This window comes from Triturus cristatus, chromosome 2_1 (genome assembly GCF_964204655.1).
Source record: "Triturus cristatus chromosome 2_1, aTriCri1.1, whole genome shotgun sequence".
In the NCBI taxonomy this organism is placed as follows: Eukaryota; Metazoa; Chordata; class Amphibia; order Caudata; family Salamandridae; genus Triturus; species Triturus cristatus.
The window spans coordinates 1,133,438,968-1,133,463,480 of record NC_140581.1 but is presented as its reverse complement, the minus strand read 5'-3'; the positions used below and the strand labels follow the sequence as shown (position 1 = coordinate 1,133,463,480).

Below are 24,513 nucleotides of genomic sequence, written 5' to 3'. Positions count from 1 at the left end.
TTTAGGAGCAGTCAAGTACTGAGGAGGCAGTAAACACAGGTCTCAGTTCATGCTAAAACAAAAAGAACAAAAAGGAAAACTACATTTTCTTAAAGAAAATGTGTCCTATGATGATGTGGCCATTTTCACGTTATTGAATGCACACTCTTTGTGCAATTATGAAATAATCAAAATTCCTACCAAAACTGAAAAAATGCATTCTCAACACCAACCTTCTACGGAAGCATAGAGGTGGTGAAGACACCATCTCCATCTAAGCCTCTCTGAAGTAAACTATCATCTGCTTTCTGCACATTGTTCTGTTATGGAGGAGAGGGAGCACTGTGGACAACTAGGCCTAGAATACTAAAGTGGAAATCTCCACTGCTTCGTAGTAGGGCAGCCTCCTGCTGAGCAGTAAAGGCTGACAAAAAACAACATGCTTGGAAATTACTCCCTCAGGTATGATAATCATCTGAGTGGAAGCCCATTCTCACCATTCATTACCTGTGTGAGGCTCATTTTGAATGGAGGTTTGATCCAAAGCAAATGCAATTCCACCACTCCAGTGTCTGACCCACTGTTATTGCAGGTGGAGAAGTGAAAGGGTACTCACCATCAATAAATAAACTAGCATCTTGCCTGTCTAAATTTAGACAATGTACTCAGATGAGAAGTGGTGGATCTGTGGGGAACTTGCTGGCAAGCTGGGGTACAGGGTTTTGGGGGGTCTCATACGGTCTTGAGATTAGGGTCAGAGACACTCACAGTCAGTCAATTTGTTTATTTCAGAAGAAGATTGACCATAAAACATGCAAACATAAAAGACATACCATTAATGTAATTACATAAGTTGAAGATGCAAAAGTTTTTATCAATAAGATAAATCCGTTATTAAAATCATCATAAAACATTTGTTAAAACTCCCTAGTCTAAAAACCTGAGCAGCTTAGAACAAAGCTCATCTTGTGCATGGAAAGTGTTAGGGGTCAGAAATTGTGGCTGATGTGCTTATTCTAATGTCATAGTCCTTTTAAAGGTACACTGCTAGGGTTCCCGCAAGGTAGGGCTTTCATTAGAACTTTCGCAGCCAGACTATGGAACTCGCTCCCGTCAGAGGGATCCAGAATCATCTTGCCTTTCTAAAGCCATTAAGACCCGGCGTAACTCCCCTCCAACTCGTACAGTCTCAAGTCTTTGGCTGCGCTGGGACGACCCATTGCTGGGGCAGCCATGCGCACTACAAATCTGACAATAATAATAATATGGCAAATCACAGTTTTATCTAGAACCGTTCCCGGACGATAAAATGGCGGCCACAATTTTCTGTTCAGATTGCATCCAGCCAATCAGAGCTTTCGTGTTGGCGCGCACATTCGTGATTCATCGCGAAACCACCGCAAAAAATCCACGGCCAGAGATATATCTATAATTTTCGGCTTACATTTCTCAAAAACTACTGGACTGATTTGAACCAAATAACAAAAAGCGCAATATGGGTAACAACATCTACCTTTCTGCCAAATTTGGTGTAATTCCATCCAGCAGTTCGGGCTGTAGGTTTGACAACACATTCCTATGGGAATTAACATTACAAACGCACATTTTTGGCACCCCTATTTCTCAGGCCCCACTGCACAGACCACCCCCAAACTTTCCAAGACACACAGAACTTACTTTGACACTTTTTGGGGAAAACTTCATGAAGATTGGTTAAACTACGCCAAAGTTATAGGCAAGTCAAAATATGCTTTTCCTATGGAAACTAGGTCCTAACTATAACTACCTACTGGCGACTGCAAGTAGGAGATATATATATAGATAGATAGATAGATATAGATATAGAGAGATATATAGATAGATAGATATAGCTAATATATACATATATAATCTAGCCTAGCCGCAGATTCCTTAGGTAAGAATATTCCACAGGCGTCAGACTGGATCTGGACGTTTACGAGCAGTACCCCTGCATGTCGTTAGGTGGCATTGTTCGGTTCTGCGTTGGTCGCACTGGAAATGACATGCACGGTACCTATATAGGTGCGACAATGGCGCACTGACGTCAGTTACCTTCACGACTTTCCACACCAGGAGTGCAGAGCCACGATGAAGACTGCCAATTGGTACGAAATTCTAAAGCCCTTAGAAGTGTGACCCCCACACTATAATCAGCTCAGAGCGGGAAGGATGGGAGGGCCGATAAGGAATCTGTGGCTAGATAGAGTTTCTACTAGATAAAGTGCAACCGAAGGGAAGTAACTTTTTCAACTGATAAAGACTTCTAACCTCAGATTCCTTACCTTAGAATAGATACCCAAGCAATGCATACCTGGAGCTGAGGCTGTGAAGTTGATTTGAACCAGAAAGTTCTGCAGGACTAAATGTGTGAAGTGCCTGTCACGACGGACCTGACTGCCCGAGCAGTAGTACTTGTTACATATGTGCAGAGATGCCCACTTTACTGCTTGATGGATGTCCAGGACAGGGACGTGGGTTAAAGCAGTTGTTGCAGCCTTGGCCCTGGTTGGAATGAGCGCGCAAGCACTAAGGGGACTGCGTCTTGGCTAATGCTTAGCAGATGTTAATGCAGAGTACTATCCATCTTGAGGCAGTCAGTTTCTGAAGCCTTCCCTTTCTTGGCCCCTTCGTACCTCGCAAAGAGTTGATTGTCTACCTGGAACTCTTTTGTGAAATCACGTTGGAACGAAAATGCTCTTTTTGGGTCCAGATGGTGGATTCTCTCCTCCTCTTTGGAGGGGTGAGGCGGAGCGCTTTAGGTAGGCAGGATGATATTCTGGCCTACGTGGAAAGCACTCACAACCTAAGGAAGGAGGCCCATGTCCGGAGTACCAGCTTGTCTTGACAGAATGTGGTGTAGTGTAGAGAGGGTAGGAAGAAAGTTCCTGCTATTCGCTGAACTTGCTGGCCAGTGCAATGGCTACTAGAAAAGCAGTCTTGATGGTCAATAACTGAAGAGGGCAATTGTGCAGACACTCAAAGGACGCACACATTAGAAAAAGTCAGGACAAGGTTTAAGTTCCACTGGGAAATGATGAATGGCATAGGACCAAACATATGTTGCAAACATTTGAGGAACCTAGCCACAACAGGTGACTTGAACAAAGAAGGTAGGCCTGGCAACCGCAAAAACGCTCAATGGTCAATAAATAACCTTTAACTGTACCTAGAGCAGAGCCATGCTGGGCCAAGGACAGAACAGACAGAACAAATAGAAAAACCTGAGAAAAGGATGCAGAAGGAGGATCGATGTTTCTAGATACACTCCATGCCACAAATTTATCCCAGCAGCAGATATATACCGACTTGGTGGAGGGAAGCTCAGCTACCAGAATAATATCTCCAACTTCGGGAGGAAGGTTGAAAGCGGTCAGCTGCTACCTCTCAATCTCCACGCATGAAGGTGAAGAGTGGGCAGGTTCTGGTGCAGTATCCTTCCCTGTTATTGCAACAGAAGATCCACTCGAAGAAGCAGCCTGATCAGGAGACTGATGCTCATGCTCAACAGCTCGCGATACCAGACTCGCCGTACCCAATCTGGAGCCACAAGAATAACTTGGGCCCAGTCGTTCCTGATCTTCTTGAGAACTCTGGGCAAGAGTGGTATTGGCAGAAAGGCATGCAGGAGGCTCGAGCTCCACTCGAGACGAAAAGCGTTTGAGCAATAGCTGCCTTGGAAACTTCACCACGCAGAATTGCAGACATTGTCCGTTCTCGGTGGTGGTGAACAGATCTAACCAAGGCTTTCCCCCCACAGTTGAAAGAAACCTTGCACCACCTCCGGAAGGAGATGCCATTCGTGATCTGCTAGGCATCTTCGGCTGAGTTTGTCCCCCTTGGCATTCAAACAGCCCACCAGAAGTTAAACCACCAGCAAAATGCCTGGCGTTCCAGCCATCTCCAGAGGCACAGAGTCTCTTGACAAAGGATCCTCGAACAGCACCCCACCCTGTTTACTGCAGTATCACATTGCGATGGTGTTGTCCGTGTCGGCTGAAGCTCCAACAGGTTGATATGAAGCCCGGACACCACAAGAGACCAGAGTCCTCTGAACTACACTTCTACCAGATGGTCGCCCCATCCCAGAAGTGATACATCTGTCATTACAGTTAGTTAAAGGGGTTTACCCCAGGCTTCCTGTCCCACGTGATCTATGGGACCCACATCCTCGGCCACAGAAAGGCTGGAAAACCTGTGGCCGTTGTAGCTGAGAGTTTATGGACGCAGTTGGAAACCCCTTTCGTGGCCACAAAAGCGCAGAAGGAGGACTGGGATTGATGAACAGCTATAGAGAAGCCCAAGGACCTGGCCATAGCTCTGCTGTCTTTAAAACGTTCCAGTGCGGAGTCTGCCTTCTTTCCAAAAAAGATGAGAGCTATCAAAGGGCATGTCCATAAGTGAGGCTTGGCCCTCCCCTGGAAAGCCAGTGATTCTCAGTTATTCGTGGTGCCAAAAGGCCACTGGTAATGAAATCGCTCTACCCAGTGAGTCAGTCATGTCCACTCCACATCATATGGTGAACTTTGCTGCGTCCCTTCCATCAGCTGTGTATAGCTCGGCCTCCTCCAAGACCATCGGCAGCACTTGCGCAACCTAATACCAGATCATATAGGAGTATCGTCCCTAAAGCGAGGCGGTGTTCCCAGACTACGGTGCAGGGCTGGTGGAAGACAACACTTGTCAAAGGTATCCAGCCTCTTGGATTCCCTAACTGGTGGAGTGGTAGGGAGCGCACCAGGGTTGATCCTAGAGGTGGAGGCTTAGGCAACCAAAGTCATCAGGGTTGGGTGCTGGTTAAGGAAGCTGGGGCTCCCAGTAGCAGCGCAATGGCGACAGGCAATTGTCCTATGCACAGGAGCCCCTGTGCAGGGCTTGAATCAGGCCCCAAGTAGGACATTGGTAAGGGCTTTGTTAAAGAAGAGTAAGGATTTGGGTGGAGTGACTCGTGCCTGAAGCACCTTTGACAAGACTTTTGGCTTGACTGCCAATGAGGGTAACTGAAGGTCCAAGACCTCAAACACCCTACGCACCACCATAGCGGATGAGACACCCTCTTCCATAGTTACGGCACGAGGGAGTGAGACTAAAAATATATGCAATTTTAACTGGGAATTCAGAACTGCTTCCAATATTTTTATTATGTAATATAGTACTGATGTATAAACAAGACAACATTGTGAAACCTGACGTAATCGACTTGTGATGCAAGTCTCAGCTTACGGGTTGCCTGCTTACAGGGGCAGGGAAGCCTGTACTGCGGTAGGTACTGTTCGACATTGATAAAGAGCCTTCTGTTATCATGCAGCACTATGTATTCCAGTTAGGTCAAGTTACAACTTGTTTGCAATACGATTATCACTGTGAGACCTTCAGCGCAGTGAAGGAAGTTTTACTTGCGATTGCGCTCTACAATCGATACTCACTTGTTTGAGCAAAACTGCAACTTTATTATGACTGAAATACTTTTTAAATGAAAAAAGAGCTGGCTGCGGCAGGTTTATTCTCTTCAGCTTTCCATTGAGGCCAAATAAAACAAATATTTCAAAAATAAATTAATACGGATATGTATACCAAACTACAGCACATACAGTAGTAAACCTTTACAAGTGAAACCTTTTCATGCATGTTTAAGTCACGTCCTAAGGTTCATAAGTTACATCAATTAAGCAATTACGTACTTCAATCTAGTGCTTTGAAATATAAACTAACTGGCACAGGGGTGTGCTTTATATGACTTGACACTGGAGTTTTTGAGTAATTCACAGTCTCTTATAAATAGGGAGATATTTTTGCTGACTCCTTATGTAACTAGTCCAAAATTGATCCAGCAAGTTTATATAAGGTTTCACGAGTCCCGGTAATGCAGGCATTACCTCTTTTTTCTGTTCCCCTAAACAGCAAAAACTGGGGACAAAGAGGACAGAGCCAAGTAAAAATTGACACCAGAAGCAAACAAGCACTGGAAAAGTCAATAGGTCCGGGTTTAATGTGCTAACAAAAGCAAACAACATTTTTTTTTTTTTTTTTTTTTTTTTTAAAAACCTTTATTCGGATATTTCAGATACACAGCTATTCAGCCGACAACCCGGAGGTTCGGCAGCTCGTCAAGCAACATATGTAGTCTTCTACAGCTGTCATGCAGGAGAGAAAAAGGTTTCAATTTTTAAGGAAAACATAACAAGCAAGGCAATATACATCATGTGTTCGCGCCAGATCCCACCGAAGAGGCGGCCCCATATCCACCATCAGATCAGCCCTCAAGTGTGGAGGGGAGGGAGAGGCAGAGGCACTAACTTTCTATCAGATTTCATCCGCAAAACTCAAGTCGGAAGTGGGGCTAGGGGGAAAGGTGCTCCTCTGGTGGGTCAGCGGCAGGAGGCAGGCAGATGTACCCCCTATACTGGTTCCACCCCCCCCACACCTTGTGCCATTTCTTGGGCCTCCCCCGTGCACAATACACTGTTTTCTCCCGAAACATGCACCAGTCCATGTTATCCTTCCATGCATCCAGGGTGGGCGGGCTAGGGGATCCCCACAATCGTGCAATATCCCGCTTGGCCACCATATTACCAAGGGTCACCCATTGAGTCTGCGCAGCATCGTAGTCTGTAGGGCCCCACACGTTCAAGAGACAGCGCCGCGCCTCTGAGTGCAACACAATACCCGTGACCTCCTGCATCACAACATGAATCTGCTTCCACAATTCCGCAATCACACCACACTCCCATATAATGTGCAGAAAGGTGCCCACCATCCCGCAGCCCCTCTTACACAGCCCGTCCTCGGAGAAACCCATGTGGACCAACCGGGGACCAGTGACATAGACTCTGTGGAGTATCTTAAGCTGGACCAGCCGCAGCCTGGCGGGGATGGCAACCTCTTTCGGGGAGGAGACAGCGCACTGCCAGTCCTCATCGTCCAGCTCAAGACCGTCTCTAGTCCACTGGTCCCGCACCCCCAGGAGGAGATCGGTACGGACGTTCACCAGCTTCTTGTAAATGAGAGAGATTGTGCTCTCGCAAACAACATTTTTAACATATTTGTTTGCATACTGTGTTCGCAAGCATTCGCACAGTGTTTCTAAACCATTTGACGTGGACCCCCACTGAGTCATTATTGGAAGTCAGGTGCAGCCGGCCTAACTGTGAATTGTAAACAAAACAAAAATACAAAAACAAGTATACTCCAAAAAATACAAAAACAAGTATACTCCAAACAGATGCTCAAATATTAAAATCTCTTATTCAATTCAAAAGCAAATATAGAAAAAGTTTTCAAAATTACCATTTTGCCTTTTTATTTGTATATACTTTTGTTCATTTTAATTGATTAAATTTATTATTATTTAATTTTGTAAAGCATTTGAGGGCGCCTTGAGTACGCCTCACGGACCCCCAGGGGTCATCAGACCACAGGTTAAAAACCACTCCATCAGTAAATTAAAGCTAGACCTGTTGGCCTTGCAAATGCCTGCCATCCAGTGCAATCCATTACTAACAGTCCATCTTGAATTAGGCCCAGGGCCATGAAGATTCTTTAAAAAAGATTCAGTATTGCTAGCCGTTAACAAAAGTTACCGAAAAAAGTAATGTGGAGCCGCGGCCACCAGTCAATTGGTCAAGGGAGCCGCTGGTCGAAAAAGTTTGAGAACCACTGATCTAGGGGTGTTAGTATACATAAGTGTCTTCAGACCTTTCCCATCCATCTTCCTCTCCAGGCCTGCTGAGTGAGAAAGGTACTGGCTACAACCCGGGGGGATCTGTGTCAGTTGGGAATGACAATGGGGATGGTGCCACCATGGGTGTCGGCACTGGAGCAGGAACCAAGGAAGGTTTGTGTCTCTCAGGCTCTGCTCCGGATCCAACCCTGGATCCATGGGGCCCGACTGGCACATTGGGGGAATTCGCCAACGAGGATCCAGTGGCAGTCCTTGCCAAGGCCGTGGGGTCCAAAGGAGTTCTAGAGAGGCTGGGCCACCAAAATATGTGGCCTAATAAAATTCTTTAAGTTGGACAGGGGCTGGTCCAGCTCTGGGAAAGTCAGGGAAATGCAGAGCGGACCTTGACTCAGGCTCTGTCGAAGCGTGAGGCCTGGAGTGCCAGTGGTCATGCGACTCATCAGAAGACTTAGATGGGCGCGTCGTGCTAAGACCTCTTTGACTTGTTGGATTTTTTTTTTCCCGATGACTTAGAACGAGAGGACGACCGTCCGGTGCGGCTTTTCAAGCGATCCTGGAACCTTCCATGTGACTGGGATCTTGAACATGGTGGAGTCATCCAACGTCTGGTGGCAAAGAGCGTCCTCGTAGGTCTTGGGAGTCGTGGTCCCTCTCCAAGCACTACAGACAAACCAAGTGTGGGTCAGTCACACACATCTGCCTGTGAAGGGCACCATATGGTTAGAAACCAGCAGGTTTCTTTGGGGACATCCTGTCACTCCAGGAGAGAAAACCGCTCAAAAAGGGTTGACAAAAGTTTTAGAAAAAAAACAGTCAAAAAGCTATTGAGGGTAGCTCTTCACAGATCAGCACTATCTGGTGCAGAGAGGAAAGCACTGACATCAGCGCACTGGGGTGCTGCCTATATAAGTAATGCACACGTCATTTGGTGCACGGACAATGCTGAACTGAACGTCGGCACCTATCACGCACTGGGATACTGTTCAAGAAACTTCCAGATCCAGTCTCATGCCTGGGGAATATTCTAAGGCAAGGAATCTGAGGCTAGAAGCCTATCAAATACATAACCTACAAACCCCATTGGCTAGTTAAAAGCTAGTTTTTCAAACTATTACTCACAGAGCCACCTTGCACTGCTCATCCCCTCACAAATCTTTAGGCAAATCATACAATTGAGGACATCACTGATGAAATCACATATGACATCAGAAATTAGATCTTTATCGTGGAAACCTGTGTTTTCACTAAATATTCCACAATGTTATTAATACACAAATGACAATTTTTGAGGAGCACATAGAGAACATTTATCTTCTCACACCAACAAATACTATCAAACGTACAAACTATGTTGTTCATAGTATGACCGACATTGATGGTGTATATGTTCTGATATTCACCCAGACCCAACCTTTCAGCTACATGATAAGTCTAATGTAGGAAATATGCCGTTTCAGCGGGGTCACCCCAGACTATGGCAGACCTACCAGAATATGTAGAAAACCAGAGTAGAGATTAAAAAATCCTACTACTGTATCTCGGGAATATAACGATCTACAAAAATAATGAAACAACAATTCTTAATAGTTATTCAATTCAATGTTTAAATCTGCTTCATAAATATTAAGGAAAAGTTACTTGTAGAAAGATACCTTTTCCCTTCCTGATGTTCCTGGTGGCTGAATTTGCATTTGCTCTTCTACTTCTACCAGCTAGTAGTTAACATTTGAATAGGTGTGAAAAAAGATGCAAAGTGCCATCTAGGACCAAACAATAGGCTGAGGTGAATGGGCAGGAATTACTCCTTTGAACATGACAGAATATGCATTGTGGGGCTATAAGCATCCTTTTTTATATTACTGAGTCAAATCCTGCTTGACAGGTTGCTAGGATTGCATTTACAACTTGGAGGAGCACCTGAAAGGAAGAGAAACAGAAACCAAAACAATTTTTGTGCATCCACTGTCTGGTTGCTTAAAACCCTACTTTTGTTCCATCAGGCTGTGACTGTCTTCTGGGTTTACTTTAAGTACAGTGGCTGTCCTAAACTGGACTTTAGTGTTAGATGTGGGAGGACAATAGGATTACCATACTACACTCTCCACAAACACTCCCAGCCCTCAGTACCTATGTTTAGTGCTGTTGAAGACTCATCATCTTGAAAATGCCCGAGGTGGGAATGGTACCCATTTCTGAACACGTCTGGCACTGAGGGAGATCAGAAGATGACTGAACTTGCTGTCTGCGATCTGAGAAGAGCCCTGAAGGACCGTACATGCTCTCTCTTGCACTTAGGACAGAGAAGCGGACTCCAAGAGTCATAAGGCTAACCTCCTATTAAAGCTACAGGGATGCAAGGAGCTATAAGAGGACTTTTCCTGCAACCATCCAGCTGACCAGTGGCAACTGGACCTGGACTGTGTCCTGCTGTTTGGCCTCTGCCTGACAACCCGCAAGTCTCCAAGTGGCTCTCTTGGGTTCCCAGGGGCTTTAGAAGTTTACCATTGACCATCAATGGCACATTATGCTTCTTGGCACTATTCCTGCTTGAAACTTGAATATTTATATCTCCAGTTCCTCTTATTGGATTTTAATCCTTTTGGTGCAATTTTGTTTATTAAAAGTTCTCTATTTTTCTAATTTGATTCAGGAATTCTTTTTTTGCATGTTGACTTCATTAATGCTTTGGTATTGCATAAATGACCTTCCATGTTGCTCTAATCCAAGACAGTCTACTCTGTGCCATAACTACCAGGGGGTGGAGCTCAGGATAATGTAGAAACTTTGACGGGAACAATCCTGGAAAGGATGGTGATTATTCGTTGTGGGTGGTATCCTCCTAAAAATTAATCCAATTTCTTAAGTGGCCTCTGAGAATATCTTGCACTGGTCTGAACACTACACATCAAGTACGCACAACTTTAATTCACAGTCAGCTTCTATCCTCTCTATGCTGCTTTTAGATCATACTAGGTGTAGACTTCCATTGATACTCTGTGGGTAGGAAACTATGGCCATGGCCTAAAAGGTAAAACATACTAGAAATATTGAATGCCTCAATTTACAAACTGCTCTAAACTCCATTATCTTTTGGAAAAGTACTTAAACTCTCCTCAACCTGGTGTGTAATATGTATGAACTTCAAACATATACTAATAGTTTTGACTATAGCTGCACATTTTGTGCATACAATAGCTCTGCTGTTAGTGGTGCTTATAATGCAAATAGTATGTTCTTCAATCTCACTCAAGGTCATTAAAGCTCCTATACCAGAGTTATATGGTCACAGTGAAGGTCTATAACGATGGAGAAATCCTTTAAAGATCAGTATAGCTAGAGGCAGAAGGGCTTTAATGCTATTACAACATTCTACACAGAGGACAGAAAGTTCTAAATGAACCTACTAGAGAGCTGAAATCCCGTGATTTGGTTCCGACTAAAATCAAGAGGATATAGAAAGATCGATCCGGAGGCCCATCCTTTTGTTATTTGGCTACGGTTCAGTGGAATTTTCTTCCTTTGGAAATTCGTCTTATCAATAATCACAACAGGTTCGGAAAGGAACTAAAACCTGGCCTTTTCCGGGCTAGCAGATGCTATTATATCTTTTGTTCAGTGTGATATCTCAGTTATCAGATCAGGCAATTTACTCAGCGCCGTGATATCGCCTAGGGGATAAGTGTTGCGCTTTAGAAATAAAAAAATAATAATAAACAGGAAAAACCACAAAAAAAATCTTTGAAATGTTCAAGTAGACATTCAACACCAGACTCTATTTTCTTTTAATATACTCGTCAACCTTACACTAAGATCTCAACCTTTCTCATTAGTATTACCTGTACAGACTTCGGTTGTTCTAACTTTTCTTTTAGAGGTATACAGTGGGCAGAGGGATCTTAAATTATTTCTTGACTCTGCTTGATGTGCACACATTGGGCATCACGCATTATACACCAGTCATGCAGTGGTGTCATCAAATATGATGATCTCATCAATGATGTAATCAGTGTTGTTTGAGATGTCAAAGGTGATGTAATTTGAAGCATGTTTTCTGCATGTCCTCCATCTGTGAGCAGGGACGATCGCGGCATGTCCTGCGTCTAACCCTGTGTATGACCAATATGCTGTGGGGAGGATGGGTTTGGCTGCATTGCCTGTGTTCAACCCAGTGGGCGAAACATTTAAACTTCACATAGCTTCAAGCTGTGTTCAATGGGAAGCGTCACACCTCACAATGGGGGGCAAATCTCCACTGTACAACCTTCAGCAACGGTAGCAAGAGTTGGCCACAGAGGCTGGCTTATGACCAGTTTGTGCGCCCAACCCGACCTGGGCGACCAACCTCCACTGCGCATACCTTTTGGCTGTGCCACATAGGCTAACCTGCAGCCAGACTCTCCTATCCAAAGAAGCCGACAACCTCGCACAACAGGATTTGGACACAGACCCAGACAAACCCCAGGCACTTAATCATTCCCAAGAGAGTCTGTGCCTTCTAAGGAGAAACTTCTATTCTTCTACCTCGAACCTGCAGGCTTCTCCAGACAGCATACTCTTTTTTCTAGTCCTTCTGTAGTACAGACAGAATGGAATGGCAGAAACCAGAAATGATTTTTCCCACCAGCCCAAAATCTTTCTAAGGATCAGCAACTTTTTAAAGGATTGTGTCATTGCCACCATCTGGTGAAAATCCTTCTCTTCATATTTAACATCTGGATTTGCGGCTTCTTGCCAAAGCTTACAAAAATAATTCCTATGTGGACTATTACTTCCCAGGGGACCACAAAACCAGTTATTTGGTTTTGCTGGCATTTGCAATGAATCCAGAAAAAAGTGAGGATGAGCTTAGGAGGAAGGCAAGCAAGCATTGGCATAGCCAATAGGTCTCGCTTGTTGGACCTTATAAGTATTTAGTTATGCAGCACAATATCCTTGGTGCAACAACATCAACTGTTGCATGGCTAAACACTTATAAGGTCCCAAAGGCGAGACCTATTGGCTATGCCAACGTTTTTTTAAGTCTGTTAATTGTTAAGGCCAGGACACAAGAAAGCGGCTTCCCTAGTACCGCAAAGGCCTCTCTTGCCTCATTATATATAGGGAAACTTCTTTAAAGGTTTACAAGAGCTGCCTTTTGTCTGTGATTCCAATAGGCATGACTATTGTGACTGAAGAACACACAGACCTCTGATAGGTTTTCGGATAGGTTTTCGAGCAGTCGCGGCAGAGCACCAGGCCGGGGTGCGCAGGGTAGGGACCAGTGCGGCTCCAGGACCTCTAGCTGCCATCACATTTGATATTGCTCTCTCTGAGTATCATAGCGCGTGCCAGACAGCTTTACTCTGATCGCTGAGCACGCAACACCAACCGTGAGGCGCCCGAGTCTGCCGTGATGAGACGAAGCGGGCACACAGCACATGGCGGTGAGAGGAGACATGGAGTGATGGACGGGAATGCAGATCAGTGCCTCGCACGTCTTCCTGGAGGAAGTGCTGGAATTAGAACAAAAATGACGCCCCCCCCGGCAATTAATATTTTGTTGCTAATTCAAGCCCTACACTGGCTAACTATATTGAAATATACACTGAAGTGTACAAGACAAAAATACACATAAGGGCACTAAAGAGAAACTTCACTTTCCCAGGGGAGGGGGCATTGGAAGGTGGGCGCCTTGAGCAATTGCCCCGTCTTAAAAGGTCCCCGATACTGCTCCCGTACGAGCTCAGCCCCAGTAATTTTGTATTCAGTTTTGTTTTCCTGCTCACACTCAACCTACAGGCTAAAACAAATGTTCTGAGCATCTGTTATCGAAATCATCAATTAGAATGTCAATAGCTACATAAGGTTCCTACCTACACCAGTTGTTTTGCATGTATTATCTCATTAACAGTCAATGACCACTCTATCCAGGGATATTATTATGGATTGTCTTGAGTGTGGAAGGGGACACCAAATCCCATTGTTAGCAGGAGTGGAGTCTGCCCTTCAAAAGACGTGTCTGAATCATATTTATACAGATCCTGAAAGCATTGCAGTCGTAGCCAAAACATTTGTGCAGCAATTCCGCCTTAACTTTGAGCGCACCTTGAAACTGAAAGAGAATGGGGAGAGGTAGGGGAGTCAACCATGACAGCTTATTTGAGTATGGTTGCAGTTAACCCTCCTACTAAATGTCTATTTAGCGAGGAGGTGCTGGGAACAAAGTTTTCTGTTTCGATGTAGGGCTAGCACATAAAAAAAAAATATGTTTCCCATTGTGCTACCAACCAGATCTTGATATGTGCCCTTGTGATGGTGGCTCTGGTCAGAATATGCAGCACTTTGCAACTTTTTGTAAATTTCATTTAAAATATACAAACCACTTTCTACTTCCACTCATTAAAAGCACAATATTAGGACCTTTAGGGTAGCTTTTAGTTTTTTAATGCAGATGCCGATTCTGGAGACATGCGTTCATTCCTTAGAACGGCTTGTTAGGACATGGCGCACAATGCCTACTGATTAAAATGGACCAGCTGAAATTATAGTGATTATAGATTGTTTTTAACCCAACTTTTACCATGGTGTCAGATGTAGGGGTTTTATTATCTTGTATTATACTTGTCTATATGTTTTAATGTATTTTACTTTTTTGAATATTTGACTATCCGAATAAAGAGGTTTCTGATCTGATCAGTCAATGATTTGTTGCTGGAGGCATCTCCGATAATACCTGCTCTTGGGGGAACGGAACAGTGCCAGAGTTGTAAACAATCTCCTACACCTTTCTCTAGCCTACACAGTGTAACCATAACAAAATGTTATTAGATCCTGTTAAGGTTGTGTGTATCTGATTTAAAGAGACACAAATCTAATTTCTTGTCTACCACATATGTAAACAATGGTAGGAAAAATACCAAAAGCACATTAGGTACTTAAGAAACAAATGCACAAGAAAAACAACGAATTCGTGGCACTTACCCGCAGAATATCGGTCTTCAGCTGTAGCTCGGTAGGTGGGGCAGAGTGCATAAGTCCCAAAAGAGTGCCCATGTCGTCCTCCCCACTTAGGGACAGCACGAGCTGCTGGATGATCATCAGCGCGTGCTCTCTGCACTGCGGGTATTTCACAATATTGTGCACGCACCGTGCGCCTCCAAACTCTCTAAATATACCTGAAACAAAGCAAAAACACAATCTAGTGAATCCCTTGAGAAACAAAGATTATACGAACGGGAAGCAGGCCCATTGAATCATGTGGATAACAGTGTATAAATGTGCAGATGACCTTTGACACGGACTTCCCCTTCACCCACGTGTCTGCACAACAACACAGATTTTTGACGTGACCTCGTGGCCCTCTGCGACAGCTGCTTTCACAATATCATAGACAGGACATTGATGCTTGGTATATTTTCCAATCATACATGCATATTTGATTGACGACAAATACACAAAGAAGCTAGTAGGCAAATAACGAAGCCTCTTAACACTTCAATGCAGATCACACTTCTGTAGTACAGGGTGTCACTCTGTGGGTGGACCAAACCAAAGCACGCATTTACAATTACTCCACAAAAACAGCAACTAGACCGCACACCACCTCTAGAGTTCTTCCAAGGTTCGAATCAAGACATGTGCCTGCAGTGAAACACAACATTTAGCAAAGTATCACTATATGTGGTGTTACTTGAACATGGGGCACTGATCGCGCATTGAGACGATGGCAACTGCCTCGCCGCCCGCCCGTGCAAAGCTACTTTACTACAAGCGGTCTGGCTAAAAGAACTGCTGTATCTTCGATGCACATTTGGGCTATTAAATAAATATTTAAATGGTTGTTGACGCTACAGTGCTGTACAGGCGCCTAACACCCATTGGACTCACAGGGCTTCAGCCAGCCCCCCAGCCCCCCCCCCCCCCCTCCCCCCGTCCTGTGTGGCAGCCCGGGCTGAGACAGCTTGCCGGGCAGACACACAGCCGCACCCGAGCACTTCACAGGTCTTTAAAAGCCCGTTTGCATGTTAACGAGGCCATGCTGTTGTTTCACCCCTTTTAAGAGCCCCTGCAGCTCCACTCTACATTGAGCCTCTGCCGGACTAGGACAATCAAAGACTGGACGAAGCCTAGGAGAAAGAGGCCTCTCTCTCGCCAGCGAAGAGGACAGTGGTTTTGGAAGCATAGCCTGGGAAGTTGAGCTCAGAAATGTCTTTTAAGGAGAACCCAATAAGGCACTATTTAGCGCACCCCCAAGCACCCTTTCAAAGCAATCCTCATGTTCATCCTACCCCATCCTGAACCCCAACACAAACTAAAATCCATTGTCCCATTTTCACCCCTCTCTAATTCCAAGTGACTCTTGAAACAATACGCACCTCTCCATATCTTCTCCCCAACCCTGATGAAACCAGCACAGGCACAATTTACAGTACAATCCTTTTGTCACCGTCGATCTGGGCGAGTCGGCCATGAGCTCAGCCTTGTGGGAAGCCACTGGTCGCCGGCAGGGGCAGATTGCGGCTCTGGTTCTGGGCATACAAAGAGCCTGGCTGAGTGGGAGCTGCTACTCCTTGCACAGAACAGCGTAGTCGGGGGACGCCTGCTCTTGCAGGCAGGCGAGTTGCTAGGTTCGCAGATGAATCACAATGGCTTGCACTACGTCATCGCTTGCCCGCAAGTACGGCGATTAGGCAGGGACAGAACGCCTTGGGACCCTGGAAAAGACTACCAGATAAGGTATCTATTGTCTCCTGTTCCTCCTCTTCCCATCGTCCCCGTACGTGATCTTTTTATTACTTGTGTTTTCTATTTTTTTATAAATAAAAAACTCAAACATAACACGTGGCAGTATTCACTCAACACGCCACAGCAGCAGGATGAACAAAGTTCATTCCGTCATGCCTTGTATTATCATCCTATATATATATATATATTCGCTATAGCACAGATGTGGCTAAAAATAGATACGCTCTCGATACAGCCGCACTTCTTTAGTACACACGGTTACACAGCCCACTACATTCCATCCCTTATTAAGCATTCCTCGAATTTAAAGGACTTCTCCATCCATCTCTTATACAGCATTCATTTCTGCACTGTTAAGGTAAGTCTGCATTGCACCCGGGAAGCCTTTGGGTCTCGCAGAGATCGCTTTTAAAGTGGGGCAAGTCTCAGCCTGTCCATTATAAGTAGCAACATCCTTTAACAAGTCTTTGACTTTAGGTACAGGCCCTTCATGCGAGACATGGTCACTCACTACTGCGTCATCAGCAGCATCCGGGCAATACGTCGGTCTCCTAACCCCTTTAGCTGTCTGTAATACAAGTCTCAACACCACCAGATTTGGTGTGCGAGATCTCACGTTCTAAAATTCAGGCAATATTAATTAACACGGATACCCAAAAATATCTCACATCAGTGCAGTTCAGGGCAAGGCGACAGTCTGCATGCGGAGTATAGCACCTGCTGCATGTGGGCCTCACATCCGTGCAACTCAACATGTGTAATGCATCTGATGCAGCCTGGTCTGCAAAGTCATTTCTCTGCTATTAGCATGTTGTATGACCTTGATGTCCATCATCTGCATTCCTGAGCGGTCATGATCATGGTTTGTCTTGTAAATTCTACGGGTTTATTCGGAACCCAAGCTGCGGTCAAGTTGTCGCCGGGGGTCAAATGAACTATCTCCGATTTATTCATGGTAACTCTAATTTCTATGCCTCCAAATCTGGTCGCTTCCTAATGATAGGAGATAGTGTTGTCTATGGATTTTTAATTGGCAATAAAATTGCTGGAAAAGAGCAAAAAAAGAGCATCTAAGAATTGCAGTCCCTGCTTTTCTCTGGCCAGTTTGAGAGCCATGTCTCGGTCTAGTGCGTGGCAGAGGAATCACTAGGGGCATTTTCAAATCGCTGACAGAACTCAGACCCTAGTCCTACCTGGGCTTGAACTCACGATCACGGGTGGCAACGCTGTTGGTCTCCCCTGCCGCCGAAGGACACCACCGGCCGCAGTCGGGGGAGACTACAGCCCCCAGAATCCCAAGCAGCATCTGGGCACTTCCGCCCGCCAGCGCGCCCGGAGGCGCTCAAAAGGCAGAGGCTCCCTCGGTGGAGCGGGGGCATTTTCAAATCGCTGACACAGAACTCAGACCCTAGTCCTACCTGGGCTTGAACTCACGATCACGGGTGGCAACGCTGGTGGTCTCCCCTGCCGCCGAAGGACACCACCGGCCGCAGTCGGGGGAGACTACAGCCCCCAGAATCCCTAGCAGCATCTGGGCACTTCCGCCCGCCAGCGCGCCCGTAGGCGCTCAAAAGGCAGAGGCTCCCTCTGCGCCGCGGGACGCGCCCGGGCAAAGCCCGGGCAAAGGGCGGGCCGTCCGCGGCCGTCAGAGGCAGAAAGAGGCTGGGCTGGGCCACACTTCTTTCGTTTGCATTCCGTGAGTGGCAAGGTGACATTGTGGATTGTTTAGTGTAACTGAGTACTCTGAACAATTGTGGCATTTCTGAAAGTTCCATGCTAGCTCCGCAAACGCTTATACAAGTAATTCATCTTGTGACCGTGTGAAATTCCGGGATTTGATCTGTATTTATTATTATAGTTATTGCACCCTAGCTAAATTGTGCGGAGGATGGGGAAGAGTGCTTGTACTGTGAGGCAACATAACCCTACCCCCTCAACTAGTATGTCCAAACCTACATCTATTGATAGAATGCTCGAGAAAGCCCTAGGAGCAGTGGCTACAGAAATAGAAGGCACAGAGCGGCGCCTTTCTATCACCCCAAACTTAGAGCTTCACTCGCAAGCCTCAGATTCTTTAATTAACACACGGCCATCAGACACAGAGTTCTCTAAAGACCAATCCCTAATTGAGGTGATCCAGACTCTGGATCCTCCTAGAGAGGATGTCCCCCGCTGCCCCGGTCGTAAATGCTAAGAAAAAACTAAACTCACAGTGAAAACACCTATAAGAAAGAGAAAGGGACAGGACGTGCCCAAGGAGAAGGGGAAACAAGGCAGGCCCCAAAACGAGGTCAGTTCTGTAACTACAAATGATCAGCCCGCGTGGGTCACATTGCTGATGACGAATCTTCAACAGCAGATAAGACTTATTATTAAAGAAGAATTAACCCCTGTAATAACAATGTTGGATAGCCTGTTAGTAAAGCGGAATGCATGGGTACAAAACAAAGAGCAGCTCATAGTCACAAATAATAAAGAAAGTATGCCAAGTGCTCAGGTCCCCACGAGCAATATGCAAGCTGGGTCTTCCACAGTTACCACAGTTACCACAGTTACCAAAGATTCTTGCAATTTGACTCTACAGGGAAAAACCGCACATGATAGGGGGGAAATTGTCACTAATGCGGGACGTTGCTCAGCACCAACTAATCTGGCGCTCCAGGACCGCCCTCGGTTACTAGGAAAAACGACATTGGAGGATACCCACAGGCGGGGGTTGGTTGATACCCCTTCAAATCAGGTCTGTAATGATCTTGAATCGAAAACCCAAACACACTGACCCCAAGTATAAATCTACCACCCGAGTCTGCACCATATGTATTGATTCTTGCAGGAACCCCAGCACTAAGAAAGGGCATAACAGAAACACATCAAGAACTAAAGCACAAAACCATCCATTGGTTAGCTAACCATAGTGATTTTGGCTATGAGAATACCCATGAGATATTAACCACAAGAAGGGTAGGATGGATTGGTAAACACCACAAGGATATACAAGGGGACTGTGTAATAATCAATTTTAGAAATCCATGTATCATTGAGCAAATTTTAGCGACAGAACATGGGAGGAATAGGGGGACTATTATTTTACTTCTCCTAGGGTATTTCTATCCCCCAATAAGGCTTCATCATCAAGATCATTTATTCCAGCTGAAAATGAGATTTCCAACCACAAAAGTGGTACCACCAAATCCAGGCCAGTCGTTCTATAATTACCCAACCTTCAATATTCCTACTGGCAACAGGTACAGTCCCCTTGAGGGAGTGGACTGACAGGGGGGGTCAATCACTACTAATAAAGTGGGAACAGTCTTGACATCCCCTGATCTAGAGCACCAGGGTAGGTTAATAGGGATAATTTCTAAGATTGAGGAAGAACCAGTCAGAGGGAGTCTGATTGGCTCCCGAAACCTAAGTCACCCTCTTATGCGGCCCGACCATCCTGAAAACCCAGATCATCTGATGCACTTAGTTTGTAAATCAATGGGTGGAGTTGAACCAATAAATGTTTCTCCAAATCAAATAATAGTTGTGACCCCGCATAAGACCCCACCTAATGCCGAAGTAACAAGGGTTTTATCTTGGAATATTGCGGGATTAAACAGTAAATTAGACGACCCCGAATGGGGAATTTTTATTGATCGGTTCGAAATCTGCATGTTCCAAGAAACCTGGGCAAGAAGAGAGGTTCTCAAATCAGGTTATGCCAGTTTTAATATTCTGGCATCCTCGAGGGGAAAAGGGAGACCTTCTGGGGGCCTTATAATTTGGGTGCGATCCCACCTGGGGTGTTCTGCATCCCTAATTGACACAGGCTCTAGTGACATTTTATGTGTATCGCTACAGTTTCCGGCAAAGCCCCCTGTTGTCTTAATAAATGTATATTCACGACCCTCCCCAAAAGGTAATGAATCCAACACTGTGGAGGAATTAACTACCTTCCTAGGTACTATTGAAACTAATCAGTTGATTATAGTAGAACTGTCAGTTTGAACCGTTAGAAGGACTACCACTTGATGGGTTGTATGATGAGGACCATTTTTTAAAAATTCCTGAGTCAGGCTGTCCTAAAGTAAAAATATGGTCCCCATTGGCGATTCAGATGAGTTGTCTCACCATGAGGCATTCTCTTCGTGCCTGCAATGGGAGATCTCTATCCGAGACATCGAATAGCTACACATTCCATAGCAAAAATAGGGGGTCCATATTAGACTACATTTTTATCAACTCTCATTTTTGGGATAGGATGTTGGATTTTAAGATAATTCCTCGTTTAGATAGTGACCACTCCGCTCTAGTGGTGGAACTCAAAGCACTGAATAAAGGGAGTCTGTTGGATATAGATAACCCTTCTGACTCCAGGCTCGTGGTCACGCATTGTAGAAAGAGAGTGAAATGGTCTAATTTTAGCCAATCAGAAGCAAGAATGGCCAGCTTATATGATGCCTTGCCCCCGGTTTTTATAGATGCATCTAAACTGTCTAGCCCGATTAGAGAGAGTATAGACCTCCAGCAGGCCCAATTAAATTATGATAAACTAGGAAAAATTACCTACGATTTCTTTTTCCCAACAAAAAAACAGAAAAAAGATAAGTGGCCTATCCATCCTTGGTATAACATCTCTTGCCGTCAGGCCAAAAAGGTACTGGTCTCAACTATTAAAACTAAAGACCGCCCTTTAATACGGTCGGCTAGAGCAAACTACAAAGCAGTCATGCACGAGGCAAAACAAAGTTATGAAGTAGAAAACTGGGCTATTATGAAAATCGCTTTGGGTGATAGAGATATGAGGACTTTCTGGGGAATCGCTAACTCTGGCACAACCACTCTACGTAGTGCGGTTGAGCCAGATTTAGACGAACAGACCTGGCGGGCTCACTTTGAAACTTTGTATGCTAAGAAATCGGGTAATGATGTTGCTCTTGGTTGTGAATTACCAGTTCCATGCTCTGTGGTTACTGAGAATTTAAAGCCTCTATATGATGGTGACCCGGGTTTGAGTATTTCTATAAAAGAAATAAAGACCGCACTGGCAAGAATAGCTTCGGACAAAGCTCCAGGGTTGGATAAGATACCCGGCGACCTTTTCAAAAGTGAACCTGCTATCTGGGCTCCCTATCTCTGGACGCTTTTCAACTCAATTATGCAAGGCATGAAGATTCCTCCAAGCTGGCTTGGTGCGGAAATAATTCCGATTTTTAAAAAGGGCTCCCCACTCCTCCCGACCAACTATAGACCTATAAGTCTAATAGATATCTCCCAAAAAATCTTTGCGAGAGTTCTCCTCCTCAGACTACAGTCATGGATGGAAGAGAGGGATATTTTGTCTGTTCTACAGGCCGGGTTCAGGGAAAAACTGTCGACCCTGGACCAAGTCCTAAGATTACAATTATTGTATTGGAAAACTGTATGTCTGCAGGGGGGTAGTCTCTTTTTAATCTTTGTAGATTTAAGATCAGCATTTGATCTAGTACCAAGGGAGAAACTATGGTTAGTTTTAGGTGAGATGGGGGTCCCTGTTTATTTAATTCGACTTTTTAAACGCTTGCATGAATGCAACTATGCCCAAATTAGGTATGGGAAGGATGGTAATCTTACAGCCCCTATACCAATTAATCGTGGAGTCCGACAGGGGTGCGTGCTCGCGCCAACCTTGTTTAGCCTTTACATTAATGGCCTGATTGATGCCCTGCTAGCAGCAAAAGATCTGGATGCCCCCAAGCTAGCTTCTCATAGAATTTCAGCTATGATGTTTGCCGACGACACCCTTTTGGTTGCCAAATCACCTATGGGGATACAAAGGGTTTTGGACAAATTTGAGGAGTTTTGCAGGGATAGAGGTCTAGAAATAAACCTCGAAAAAAACTAAATTTATGGCATTCAATTGTCCGAAAAGCTCACGCCCTAACCCATCTCTAAATGGTAAACCCCTCGAAAGAGTGTTATCTTTTGTGTATTTGGGTTTTACAATCACCGAGTCTATGGAATGGGGGGATCATATCACAAAATCTACGCTAAGACTAGCACAATCTTCAGGAGGCATCATGAAGGTTTTTAATAAGTCCAGCAAAAGAATTGTTAGCCCAGCAATTGAAATTTATAGGGTTCAAGCAAGAGGTGGGGCTTTATACGGCGCAGAGTTATGGGGCCACCAAAACTTGATAAAACTATCGCAGGTGGAGAATCAATATTTAAGACAGTTATTCAGACTACCTCATAGTACCCCCTTGGTCCCGTTACGTTTGGATACAGGTATAACACCAATAGCTGAAGTAGTGAGCCTCAAGCCCATAATGTATTGGCGTCGTCTTTGGACCTCCCCCGAGCTTATACCGTACAGGGAGGAGCTATCAGAGGTATTAACGTCACGGGGTGCTGTCAAAATTCCGTGGTTTGACCCTATAAAATTTCTTTTATCTAGCATGGGCTTAGGAGATTGTTGGCTTGATCCTGAGTCAGCTTGTCCGTTAATATCTAAGGGTCATATGAAGGCATGCTATAGAGACTACAGTCTAACCCAACTTAACACCTCTTCTGGGATTGGGAAATGCACTAGTGCTTTTTTAGAAATAAAAGATTTTCCTTGTTTTGAACTGGCAATAGATCTCATTACTCCACCAGCGGCCAGGAAGCTCTACTTACAATTTAGATATGGGGTACTTCCACTCCGCTGTTTTACATCTAAGTGGAGAAATCAGCATATGACCCAATGCCCGGTTTGTGACCACCCCGAGGAAACAGAGCTCCATGTCTTCTTCTGTTGCTCTGGCTACCAGAAGGCAAAGAGTCGCTGGTTGGCTCAGATCTGCAGGAATCTTGGCAGTAGGTGCTGCCTCGAAGCATTTAGGATACTGAAATCTGACTCGGGAATTCCAATAGTATACTCGGTGGCTGGTTTTTTGTTTTCAATGTGGTGCACTAGAAGGGCTCATTTGAGATCTCATAATGATGAATTGATTGCCTGGTAGCAAATGTGTAAATCTATTTCCCGTTTATTTGCTTCATGTATAGTTTTATACATAGGAACTTATGTTTCCCTTTTTATCGAGGCCCTGTTTTTAGTTAATTTATGTTTTTATTGCACCATGCACTTTCCAATCCAACTGTGCTATCTTTTGTCCAAATCATACATCCCAAAATGTAATGTATTTTTTAATCTGAAATTGCATGTATAATTACAATTGCTTTTTCTGTATTTGTTGCTCTATGATGTACTTTTTAGGACATTTTGTCCGAAATAAAGTTTTCTTGAATTGGAATCACTAGGAGGTGAGTGTGGGGCCAGCGATCAGAGCCCCCTCTCAACTATAAACAAGTCAGAGAAAATCGAAAGGACTAGAACTTTAGAAAATAACTTTTCTACAAAATGGCCAATGTTAGCAACTTGGCATACCAAACTCTCCGAGCCCAGTCCGGAGCCACAAGGATGAATTGGGCCAGGTATTGCAGATGTTGTTGAGAACCCTAGGCAAGAGTGGTATGAGTGGAAAGGTGTACAGAAGGCCTGAGCTCCACTCAAGACGAAAAGAGGCTCAGAGTGAGAGCTGCCTTGGAAACTCCAGCACCCATAACTGCTGACATTGCACTTTCTCAGCCGTGGCGAACAGATCCAAGCAAGGTCCCCCTCCCCTGAGCGAGACCTTGCACCACCTTCAGATGGAGATGCCATTTGTGATCCTCTAGGCATCTTCAACTGAGTTCATCTGCCCTGGTGTTCTGGAGCCCAGCAGGTGTTGAACCGCAAGGGAATTGCCCTGACATTCCAGCAATGTCCACAGACGCAGGGCCTCTTAAAGGGTCCATGACCCCATCCCACCCTGTTTGTTGCAGTACCACATGGCACTGGCGTTGGCCATGAACACCTGCACTAGCCTTCCCTTGATGGAGGGTAGAAAGGCTTTCAGTGCCAGTCGCAACGCTCAGAGCTCTAGCAGGTTAATGTGGAGACTGGATTCTGCCAGAGACCAGAGGACTCTGATCTCCACCTCTCCCAGATGGATGCCCCAGCCCAGGAGTGACATATCTGTCAATATAGTCAGATCAAGTAGGAGAAGGAAAAGGAGTCTGCCACTGACCCAATCACGGTTAGCGAACCACGCCTGCAGATTTTT

The 24,513-nt window shown here is 45.1% G+C and overlaps 1 protein-coding gene across 10 annotated transcripts in view; it reads right to left on the bottom strand.

Moving 5' to 3' along the window:
• Positions 1-24,513, bottom strand: part of WDFY3 (WD repeat and FYVE domain containing 3) — a 1,391,721-nt gene that overhangs the window by 921,025 nt on the left and 446,183 nt on the right. For all 10 annotated transcript variants that reach the window (XM_085636566.1, XM_085636564.1, XM_085636563.1 and 7 more), the window contains one exon: positions 14,639-14,832. In XM_085636566.1, coding sequence (XP_085492692.1) covers positions 14,639-14,832 — 194 coding nt within the window. The remainder of the gene's footprint in view (positions 1-14,638; positions 14,833-24,513) is intronic.